The sequence below is a fragment of the Hesperophylax consimilis genome, chromosome 7, assembly GCF_061612785.1.
Source record: "Hesperophylax consimilis isolate HC1 chromosome 7, BYU_Hcon_1.0, whole genome shotgun sequence".
NCBI classification, from domain to species: domain Eukaryota; kingdom Metazoa; phylum Arthropoda; class Insecta; order Trichoptera; family Limnephilidae; genus Hesperophylax; species Hesperophylax consimilis.
In genome coordinates, this window is record NC_142842.1 from 38,138,204 (window position 1) to 38,150,133 (window position 11,930).

Sequence of the window (11,930 nt, forward strand, 5' to 3'; positions counted from 1 at the left end):
TCGGAAACGGATTCGGTTTATATAATATATAGAAGATGAAGCCAGTAATGTAAAAGTACACGGATTGAGCTCTGAAGGTAACAAAGGTTACTTTTTCTTAGCAGGTTTGAGACAGTTTATCAAAGGCTTTCAGCTTATAAGGTTTCAGGGCCAACATCATACATCTTAGATTGATCATTAGAGAACGGTTTTATTTTTATACTAATATGAACCAAAGGTGTCATTCATCTTCTCGTTTTTGAGTAAGTGGCCAAAGTTGACCGAAGCCGGCCTCAACATTTTTGCGAAGACAGTGATAAAATTGCTCCAATTTTGTGAAACATTACTTCAAGGAAGAAGGAAACGCTTAAAAATGACGAGCATTATAAAATAAACGAAATTGTTTTTTTTTTTCTTCATATTTTGTATAGGCTGTGTAAAGATTAAAAATGTTTATAAATAATTAAGTACGAGTTATTTAAAATTAGATAGGTACTTGAACGGAACGTTCACAGAACTTGTTACTTAACTTTGGAATTTGAAGAATTATTCAAGGTCTGTGAAACTACTTGCCCTTAAATATTTACAGTCTCACTAATTTTAATCTTTGCATAAAAATTGAATATGGACGGGTTGTTTCACACAATTTGAAAGACTCATTAAATATATTTTTGAAGTTCTCTAAAATTTCTATTCAAGTTCTGTTTTCTATTTCAATCATGTGAAACAACTTGCCAATAATGATATAATAACAGAACTTGAATAGATCCTTTACTGAACTTGAAAATTAACTTTGATTAAATTTGATGAATTGTTCAAATTCTGTGAAACAACCTAACTTTGAAATTTCCTGAATTGTTCAAATTCTATGAAACAACATAACTTTGAAATTTTATGAATTGTTCATTTTCTGTGAAACAACAGGCGTTAAATCAATAATAAGAAAATGGTGATTAAAATTTTGCGACAAAGTTCTGAAAGGAAATAAATAAGATCTCCATCTTTATTATTAGTATTTGATTGAAGATACAATAAATAAATGCACCACTTTTTAATGTCTTTTTAAAAAATGCTTCTTTATCCAATAATTAAAAGCAATAATTAGTTGCCTGAAATATCAATACAAATTGAAAATATCTCACGAATAAATGCCGCCAACGGGAATTGAACCCGCACCTTCGGATGTCCGGTCAGGTGCTCTGAAATCATTGAGCTATGTTGGCGACTAATTATTGCTTATAATTGTTTGTTATCCTTTAAGCTATGCATAAAACATTGTCTTATAAACATTAGTTTATCATTAAAAAATAATAATACTTGACAAGTGAAAAATATTTCACCAATAAATTAAGATATTATATGTCTCGACGCGAAGTGAGAAATTTAGCACTAACAAAGCCTTTCCTACAAAAATAAAATTGGTTGTTTACAGGTGGAAAAAATATAATAAGCAGTAATTGTTGATTGAGGTACTAGGTATTGAATCATTTAGCGGATAGGAAATAAGCCGACATAGCTCAGTGGTTTCAGAGCACCTGACCGGACTTTAGAAGGCACGGGTTCAATTCCCGTTGGCGGCATTTATTTTTACTCGGCAGATATTTTCAATTTGTATTGATATTGATATTGCTTCTAATTATTTGTTATTCTTTATGCTATGCATAAAACCTTGTCTTATAAACATAAGTTTATCATTAAAAAATAATGCTTCTTTATTGTTCAGTCTTCCAATGCTTTGTTAAAATTAACTCACTAAATAATGAAAAAAAATGATTGATATCTTATCGATTTACTGCAATTATTATACTTGACCTTATTTAATATTTCAAATATTGAAAGATATACTTCTACAATTTATTACCCGATGTCATAAATTCAACGCAACAAGGCGCTTCTATCCATTAAAAAATAAACACCAACGTAAACACCAATAAAATATAGGTTACTTCCGATAGTCATTTGCCATTGAACCAATATAGGTATTTAAATATGTAAGTTAAGTCTTGACCTTAAAAATATATAGTTTTGACAACCTGCAGTTAAGATTCCGTACTTTTTATAGGAACTCGAACAAGATGCTGAAGGCCAACTTTATTTAATCGAGATTTTAAAATAAAACACGGTGACCAGAAACATTTATACCTTTTGTTTACAAATTAGCATTTGAGAACATAGGTTTTTTTATAGTTAATTTTTACAGTTTCATTATTTTTTTCATAAGTTTTTGGGGGATTTTGCCGTGCTGCGCAACCTCCTTCTTTACACAATGTTTCCGACAACATTACAGTGTCCATCATCAGCAACACGGCATAGTACCCCATCAATAAATGACTTTTAATATTTTGGCCGTGAAATCTCAAATGTATGTAATATACATATTTTTTTGTTTGTTATTATCCTTTATGCTATGCATAAAACCTTGTCTTATAAACATTAGATTATCATTAAAAAATAATAATATTTGACAAGTCAAAAATATTTCACCAATAAATGAAGATATGATATGTCTCGACGCCATCTAGTGAGAAATTTAGCACTAAAAAAGCCTTAGTTTGTTTACATGTGGAAAAATATAAAAAGCAGTAATTGTTGATTCAGGTACTAGTACATATTGAATCATTTGGCGGGTTGAAAATAAGCCGACATAGCTCAGTGGTTTCAGAGCACCTGACCAGACGTCAGAAGGCATTTATTTTTACTGGGGAGATATTTTCAATTTGTATTGATATTTCAGGCGACTAATTATTGCTTATAATTATATTTTTGTACTTTAAGTTCATGCTGTATTATTTTCCCGTGATAGCTGTTTACAGCTGTTACTGTTGACAATAGTTACGTTGAAATATAAAATTCAAGCTTAAAATGCTTTGTAAATTTCATTACGGCAGAGTTTTAGATAGTACTATATTTTTCGTTGGTGTAAATGTATGTTTATTTTTATTTGCGATTTAAAATAGACATCCACATAGCTTATTTTCATTATAACATATATTTACTTTAAATCTATTATGTTGTATCATATTTATATTGCTCTGCACCCTTAGTTATTTTTTCAAAAAATGGCACTATATAAGTTATCATGTTACTAACAAATTATATGAACTGTTTACACCGCCATGGGTGTGTTAGTAAAAGATGGCACAAAAATCACTCTATCGGAAGATGCCCTCATTTTTGTGAATGGCGTCGTATGTCATCACGACTTTTACATTTATGAAATAAACAAAAGCAAAATACACTCTGATAAACCATGCATCGCTACACTCCTCAATAACGCGAAATAATTGTGTTATAATTATTATTTTCATTTAAAAACAAAGTTATTGCCTAATGCTACGTATACACTTGCGAGCTGAATCGCGATCCGGACCGCGAGCCGAACCACGAATCATACGAAAGGAACACCTTGTAGATTATGCCAAACGGATATGCGATAAAAATACCCAGTGTAAATAAATCAATTATAAATAAATATAATTTACTGTGTTATAAAACGGATATTATTTACCTAAAAGCAGTATTTTATGGTACGATAAATCAATATTAATTTTGATTTTCGCCAGACCCGGTGAATAGTTCATTGACATTCAAAAAATCGAATATAACTAACCTCGATTGATTTTGACTGAAGTTCTACTATTAGATTGACGGCTTACGGTTGTGCTGACCTTTGCCTGTTGAAGTGGCTCCATCAATCAATCGGTTATGATTTGTTATTAATATTATTAATGGTACTGCATTGCCAAAATTCAAAAAACGTTCGGAAAGAAATGTTTCAAAATCAGTGGGGTCAATGTTATTCCAATTACAAGAAAATCAAGGTTTGCATCATATTTCACATCTGTGAACTTTGTTGTGACAAGAACGATAGTGTGTAACCTACATTATTATGTGACAAGAAAAATAGTGTGTAACCTACATTATTATGTGACAAGAAAGATAGTGTGTAACCTACATTATTATGTGACAAGAAAGATAGTGTGTAACCTGCATTATTATGTGACAAGAAAGATAGTGTGTAACCTACATTATTATGTGACAAGAGAGATAGTGTGTAACCTGCGTTATTATGTGACAAGAAAGATAGTGTGTAACCTACATTATTATGTGACAAGAAAGATAGTGTGTAACCTACATTATTATGTGACAAGAATGATAGTGTGTAACCTACATTATTATGTGACAAGAGAGATAGTGTGTAACCTGCATTATTATGTGACAAGAGCGATATTGTGTAACCTGCATTATTTTTATTGTTACTTCGGGTTTCCTCACAAACTTTCTGATTTAATAATAAAAAAATACAAAAATTAAGAATACATTGTGTTTTAATTTACTTTATAATATTTCAATGTTTTCAAATTTTATACCATTAATTAACTAACAAGTTCCCTACGGATAAGAATCGTCATCATCTAGATTAAAAGTATAATATGTACGTACTCGTAGGTCAAAACTGATTATGTTTTTTATGTAAATTTTGCAGGCTGATGTATCCCGTGAGGCCAGGAACTCCATGATGGAGCGTCAGGCGATGGCTCGAGCCCTTCCCGTCAACATTCCCGTGTCCATGATGATTCAGGAGGCCAAGGAGCAGGAGTCCAGGCCTGTGGTGCAGGACCCCGAGAGGCCCCACTGTAAGTATTCATTTGCACAATTGTAACAGTAGAATTCAACACAGAGCTCTTACGATTCCTTCAGAATGCAGATTGACCCGATAAAAATATGAGATCGATGTAAGAGTCATAAATTAAATAGACTATTTATTTACGGTTTAGACATTTAGAGTTGGTAGACAGAAGTGCAACAAAACATGATCATGAGGAATGGCTGCGTGGGTCTATTCATACAATACATAATTTTTAATTTGAGGCCAAAACACCTGACTAAACTGAATAATTGAAAAAAAAAATCCACAACATGCTCAGGAAATACCTGGTACGGATACACACCATTTTATTTATTTGTGTTTTGACTCAGGCTGAGTTTATATCGCATTTGGGTCCAACCGAGGCGTCGTAAGCTTAATTCCTCGACTGGCTTAGTCCTTTATCGTTGTAGCAGGATATTTACAAATATTATCAAGTTATTCGTAATCCGGGAATGTATGTCTTTCTTTTAGAAAATTTAAATAAAAAATGTAAAATGATTTTGGATTTTAGATACAACTTTGACAACTCTTTATGAGTTATTTGAAATTATTTAGAAAAAATATATTCTATCACTTAACATACTATGTTAATAAATAATATAATTAAATACAAAATATTCTATTACTAAACCCACTTTTTTAATAAATAATATAATTAAATATTAAATAAAACATCGAAAAACTGCGTTTTTTCGTCGATATTTTAACTTACATATTTGTGTTTTTTTGCTCGATACTTTAACTAATATAGGTACGACATACTTGTGTTTTTTGGTCGATACTTACGACATATTGTTAATTTTTTTTAAAATTGAAAACACAAATAAATAAAGTAGTTAACATTCTCACTACATATTTGCTACACCAAACAATTATTTAGTATAGATGGCCACAAATTCAAAATGATGTTTTGTATGAAAGATTATAAAAAAATATATTGTATAAGTGAAGTTGTATGAATGCGATTAATAACTTCGACGTGCAATATTTGAATTTGTGTAGTTGTCTGGCGTTTCGTCTTTTGCCTGTACCCATGAGGAAAAGTCGTGATTAATTACTTAGTAAATTGAATATTACCTTAGTATATTCCAGCGAGAATGAATACACAACATGCACAATAATATAACAATGTTGGCATATTTTACCATCCCTTCCTTCAATGTTTGCTCGGAGAAAAAATAGTACTACCAATTTATTAAGAATGTCTTCAAATTATAGGTAATTCGGTTAAAAACTAGATTGCCGGACTTAACCAATGAATTGAAAAGTTTTCCAATATTAAGTAAATTACGAATATAATATCACGATGTCGGAATACGTGTTCATGAAAATCCGAATATTTTTTCATTTCGTCATAATGTATTTTCAAGGCAAATGCGCGTGCATTTACCTATAAATATTTGGTTTTTCATAAACACGTGTTCCGGCTTCAAGATAATATATTTGTTATTTACTAAAACTTATCGGGAAACTGTTAATTCATTCTTTAAGGCCTACAATCCGATTTTTAACCGGATTACCAATAATTTAAGGAGATTCTAAATAAATTTGGCCATAGTCATTTTTCTCCTTTATAAAAGTACTAAAAAATGTACGTTTCACTCTGGGAAATTGACGGGTGCTAAAATCATGAGCCTAATTTACAATATAGACACAAACTTGGATAGGCGGAAGCTCTTGTTGTTCCTCGCACTTGGATCTTTTTCAAAGTTATAGCTATAGCTTATCCTAGCTCAGAATCTCACCGGCTGAAATGTTTCATATGATTATTTTTTGTATTTCCAGACGTTCAGCCTCGCTCCGTGAGGTCTGCCCGCTCCGTGAGCCCTCCCAACCCGCTTCACCGCGAAAAGCGCGTCAAGCGATGCACCTGCGACTGCAACTGCTAAGCGGTGTACCAATGGCGCTTTGCCAGTTCAGTGTGGGTGCAGCCTTATAACAACAGCTTACAACAGATGATCACAGATGGCACTTTATACTAATTTGGCCATAAATAAAATTAAAAAAATAAATTTTATTAAAAAAAGTCGTTTAGAGCATTGTGAAAATTGAAACAAATTTCAAGTACAAATTAATAATCCTTTCACCGATTTAAAATGATTTTTTTCTTATTCGGTTATAACAACATATTTTTGTACTTACGTTAATAAGAACATCGATTTTTTAATAATTTTATTATGAAAATCAAATGTAAAAAATCCGTCCATAAGAAATTGTGATTATTGATAAAATAATATTTTTACGAAATAAATAATGATAGATAATTAATTATTTTGTATTTTCTGTAGTGGAGTAGATTAATTTCTAAGGGATTTCTTTGGTCGGTGATGCAATACTTTTTTAATTCTTTATTTTTTTAAAGTATCCTCTGTATATACGTGACTAAAGTGCATTGATTTTTAAAAATATTTTCGCTTCGTCTCCAGTATTGTAGATAATGTCTCACTAATGGGCAGAATAGCGGATTTTTTTTGTTTAATTGAAATGTGAAATTTACTTACTAAACATGTACATATTTTTGGTCAATAAATGTTTCAAAATACTATTGATTATTATTTTTGTTTAATAGATCTCTCTCTAGGATTCCCAATACTGTTTGGTAGATTTGGTATTTAACTTCCTATCAACAGCAATACTCCCGCAAATTTTACAGTGTGGGTGATTGTATAATGATAATAATAAATGCCGAAAATAACAGGTGTGCAGGCATATGAGAGGATGGGAATCATTGAATTGAAACGTTTCTTGAAATGATTTTGGCCGTGTGTGATGACCAGATCATTTTTTTACATTAGCTCCACACAGAAGGTTCTTTAGATCGTTCTTTGATATATTTATTGGGAGGACTATATTATTATGTTTCCTAGTAAAATACCCGATTAGTATCAAATGGAAAATGATAGTTTTAATTTATCTTTCAAACAAACAAACTTATCCGTGCCTCTCCCATCCGGTACATCGAGTGTGACGTGGCAAAAGAAAAAGTATAGGTAATAAATTATTACTGGCATAAAAAATGCCAACCTTTTATTAGATATCAGAAATATTTAATTTTAGACGTGTATTAAAATGAGATTAAAAAAAACACCAACATAACTAAAAAGCATTTGGCTAAAATAATATTGAAAGTTGATAAGTTAAACTTAGCAAAACATACTGCAGAGTCTCGTAAGAGAGACTGGATCTCCTTGAACTACATATTGCGGTTGATGGCAGCCTGACAGTTTTAAATTTTATTTTAATGTGAGTACCGCACAAGAGTCCCAACTGCTCGCAACCGTCTGGAGCCAGTGAGACTATGGCATCCCCAATTGGGGTATGTTGGGAGACTGAAGGTAGTAGCGATGGGAAGAAGATTAGAAATAAGAAGGTGGGTTGTTATCAGATCTGGTCACACGGCTAAAGCCATTTCAAGCATCGTTTCAATTCTGAATGATGATCTTACACCAGAGCCATAGTGAAAGAATTTTCCACTCTGGAACGGCCGCAAATATGAAATAAATTATTATAAAATAATAAATTGTGAAATAACACAAATTAATCAAAAATAATTTACTTGGGCACGTCGGAATTGGAACCCGGGATTGAAACTTCAGGATTGCTAGTAGAGAGCTTTACCCTTGACCACGGGTTATTTGCGTGGTCAAATTACATGCTCATGAAAATTGACTTGATGGTAGAGGAGATTTGAAAGCACGGTTTCGTTATTGAACTGGATACCGGAATGCTATATTTGTTACAATTATGTAACTAAATAATATATCCATATAAATATTGACGCTGGTTCATTTATGCAACCCTGAAGAAAATTTTAGCAACATACTCGTTTAGAAGTGGTCCTAACGATTTGGTCCAATATTTTTAACTGAAAATCCACCTTCAAACAGTTTAAATTTGTGAAGAAATTGTTAAAGGAGAAAATAATGCTTTTAATTCCATAGATTTTTTCTCATTATTAGTTTCTTTTTGTTTTAACTTCATGCATTACTGTTTTGCGACAGTAATAATTAAATTAAAATCTTCCACCGGCATTCGATCCTTGGGCTTGTCTTATGTAGAAACTACATTTTTATTTTGACAGCATAATGGATCTACTAATTAGAATAATTAGGACCAACCTGAAGAAATGTTGAAATATCACGAAGCAGATAAGTGCATGTAAAAATACAATAAGACAGATACAAACAGGTTTGTTTAAATATCACGCTAAGTTATTTGGTACGTGGTAAGTTGATACTTGAGTTCATGTTGAATAAACCATTATCGGACCTCTACGCTAACGACAAAATGCTTGTAAAAGTAAACACTGTGAAATTGAAAAAAATTTCCAGCGCAAAACAAAATTATCATTAGGAACAGAAAATATTATCTAAATCATTGGCAATGTTCAAAAAGGTACGGAAAACTAACGAAGTCTAGTAAATCCGAAGAGAAATAACTTTTTTGTAAAACACAAAGCATACAGCCTCCGTTGTCGAAGGGTGAGGCTCTTGACTAGCAAGCTGGAGGTTGCGGGTTCAAATCCCGCAATTTTATTTGATTAATTTGTTTTGTTTCACAATTGACTAATTTAAAGTGTATTTGCATCACGTTCCAGAGAGGAAGATTCTTTCAGTATCACCCTGGTGTAAGACTGCCATTCAGAACTGAAATGTAATGGCTTTGGGCGTGTTTGGTGACCAAACCTGAATAGCCGGGTCCAAAGCTCGAATAAGAAAAATCGTGAAAATGGATTGTTGTCCAAACATAGCTATAAAGTTCCCAAGTAAATCTACTTTTCGTGAACTCCACCCTGAAACGCGTTGCAGATATACCTACTCAAGTATAATATATTTCACTGTATAAGCAAATAAATAAATATAAATGAAAGGAACGGTTATTCCGAAACCGGTAGGCGAAAATATTAAAAAAGGTTTAAAATAAAGTGTTATGGTTTACTTTAATTATTATTATCATTTTGAGTAAGTGTCCACGTCACTTTTTTTGCGTATACCGTTTTATTATTAATACCAAAAATTATTTAGAACGGGTTATTTCACTGAATTTAATCAAATTTCAAATTTTCCTATTATGTATTTTATACTTACTGAGCAGTTGCTTCACAAAACTGAAATAGTAACAGAACTTGAAAAACTAATTTAAAATTTGATGAATAGTTCAAATTTTATGAAACAAACATTGATTTCAAAATTGACGGTTGTTTTGACACCATGTTTGACCATGTAAGTACGATGTGACCTTTGCCGGAGGGTTCCGGTTCAATCTATATACGCACAAATTATTTAAATAACTCGAACTATGAACACATTTGGTGCATCTTTTTCTATCTCCCCTGACGTAAATAGTTATTTTTTGTACTAATTGATTTGAAACGAAGCCTTATTGAAATAATTTAGGCCTGTATAGAAGTAAGCGGAAACATTATAAAAAATCTATGCCTTCGCTATTAGCTCCATCTACAGAAAATTATTTTAAATCCACTGGAGGCTTTTGCGCTATGCTTGTATATCAACATGAACGTCATTGTTGTATATCAAGTTTGGACAAACGTTCAACAGATGGCTACTTTAAACTACTCTTACCAACATATTGTTACGATGAATTCACGCGTTTATTTTTTATAATTTACAGTTCGTTTTAATATTATTAATAAGGTTTATTTCAATGTGATAAAAGAGTTCAGTTAACTTGATACGATGGATTACTTGAATTAACTGGAGATTTAAATAAATTTACGATGAACATTACAATTTTTATTGGTTGTTAATTCTAGAATTATAGAAATAATTTAAAATTTTTGTTTTTTTTTTAATTAAGAGCAAAATCAGGTGTTTGTGTCTATTGAACAAATATTATTTTGTAGATAGGCGGTATTGCGTGCCGAAAAAAAATATTCCAAAAAAAGATTTCATGACAGTTGATCTCTCGGCAGTTAGCCCCCCGACAGTAGGCTGATCCCCGCACAGTTGATCAAGTAAGTGTGCAGAGAGTATATATGTATATATAGTCCGGGGATCAACTGTCAGCGAGCCAAATGTCGGGGGCCGACTGCCGAGGGATCAACTGTCATGGAATATTTTTTTGGAATATCATTTGTATATATATATATATTAAGTCTTGTTTATTCCAGATCAAATGGAGGGTAGTGCAATCCCAAGAGTTAATAGAATACATGGAATATAAAGTGTAAATAATAATATTATAAGATGGAAAAGAAAAACAATATAAGGTCGCCAAACCATAGTCGATATACTTAAATCTGCAGGCGTCTAGAGTGGAAATCTGCTAATCAAATATTTTATAATAACAATACCATGTCCCTGAAAGAGTATGTTGTGAGGATATAGGGCCTAAAAATAAAACACGACATGCTTATATATGCAGGGAAATACGCTATATCTACTCAGATATATTATTGATATAATAAAAGTTGATGCACTTATATCTGCAGGTTTCTTGAGAGGAAATCCGGTGTACAAATATTTTTGCAAACAATAATGCCAAGTCTCCGAAGGAGAATACAGTGAAGATATACAGCCAAATAACAAAATATGTAAATTTTTTTCCGTTCAATTTTGCAAAATAAATCAGAGTATCGCGTTAAGGTAATATATTCTATTGTCTCCGACTTAATTAAAATTCCTCCCAAACATCATCAAGCGATATCACTTAAGCACAAAAATAATATATCTAGTAGGCGGTCTTAATTAAGTGGCATGTTAGCGATGTTGTAAATGTCTATGTTAAGACTTAAGGCCTCGGGTCGGAGCTCAAATCGCAGTCAATGTTAATTATATCCCCCGCCTCCAAGGCCATGGTTCAAGCTTGCTACATTGTTCTAAATGATACTCTCGGGTTAATGAGATGCGTTATTTAAGATAGACCACAGAACTTATTGCCGTCAAGAAGTGATAAAGTACAGAGTAAGTACTTGCTTACCTTGGAGCAGATGGCTGTCGAGTAGATAGACGACTTATTGCGTTAATTCAGATTTCTACACAAACATGACGTACTTTCTCCCTTAAATACTTTATGTTTTTAAGCTCTTAAATAAATCTGTTTTTGAAGATATTTACATACATGCCTAGTTGAAAAACCAAATTTTTATGAATTTCCATTGATAACAAAATAATCGCAAAAAATGCTCCGAAAATTCTTAAAAACTCATCTGGTTGTGTTTTATTTAACATGTTATAAGTATGAAAAAATCACAGTGTTTATTTAAGACACATCTCGAAAGGTTTATCGCCTATTATAAATAAGTCATGTTTTATTAAATATTTTGGCTTACAATTTAAGG

At 31.8% G+C, this 11,930-nt stretch overlaps 1 protein-coding gene across 2 annotated transcripts in view; it reads left to right on the plus strand.

Moving 5' to 3' along the window:
• Positions 1–7,175, plus strand: part of LOC149422719 (uncharacterized) — a 157,957-nt gene extending 150,782 nt beyond the window's left edge. For both annotated transcript variants that reach the window (XM_089633471.1, XM_089633473.1), the window contains 2 exons: positions 4,466–4,616; positions 6,416–7,175. In XM_089633471.1, the coding sequence (XP_089489597.1) occupies positions 4,466–4,616; positions 6,416–6,519 (255 nt within the window). In that variant the 3' untranslated portion in view covers positions 6,520–7,175. The remainder of the gene's footprint in view (positions 1–4,465; positions 4,617–6,415) is intronic.
• The last annotated feature ends 4,755 nt before the right edge of the window (positions 7,176–11,930 follow it).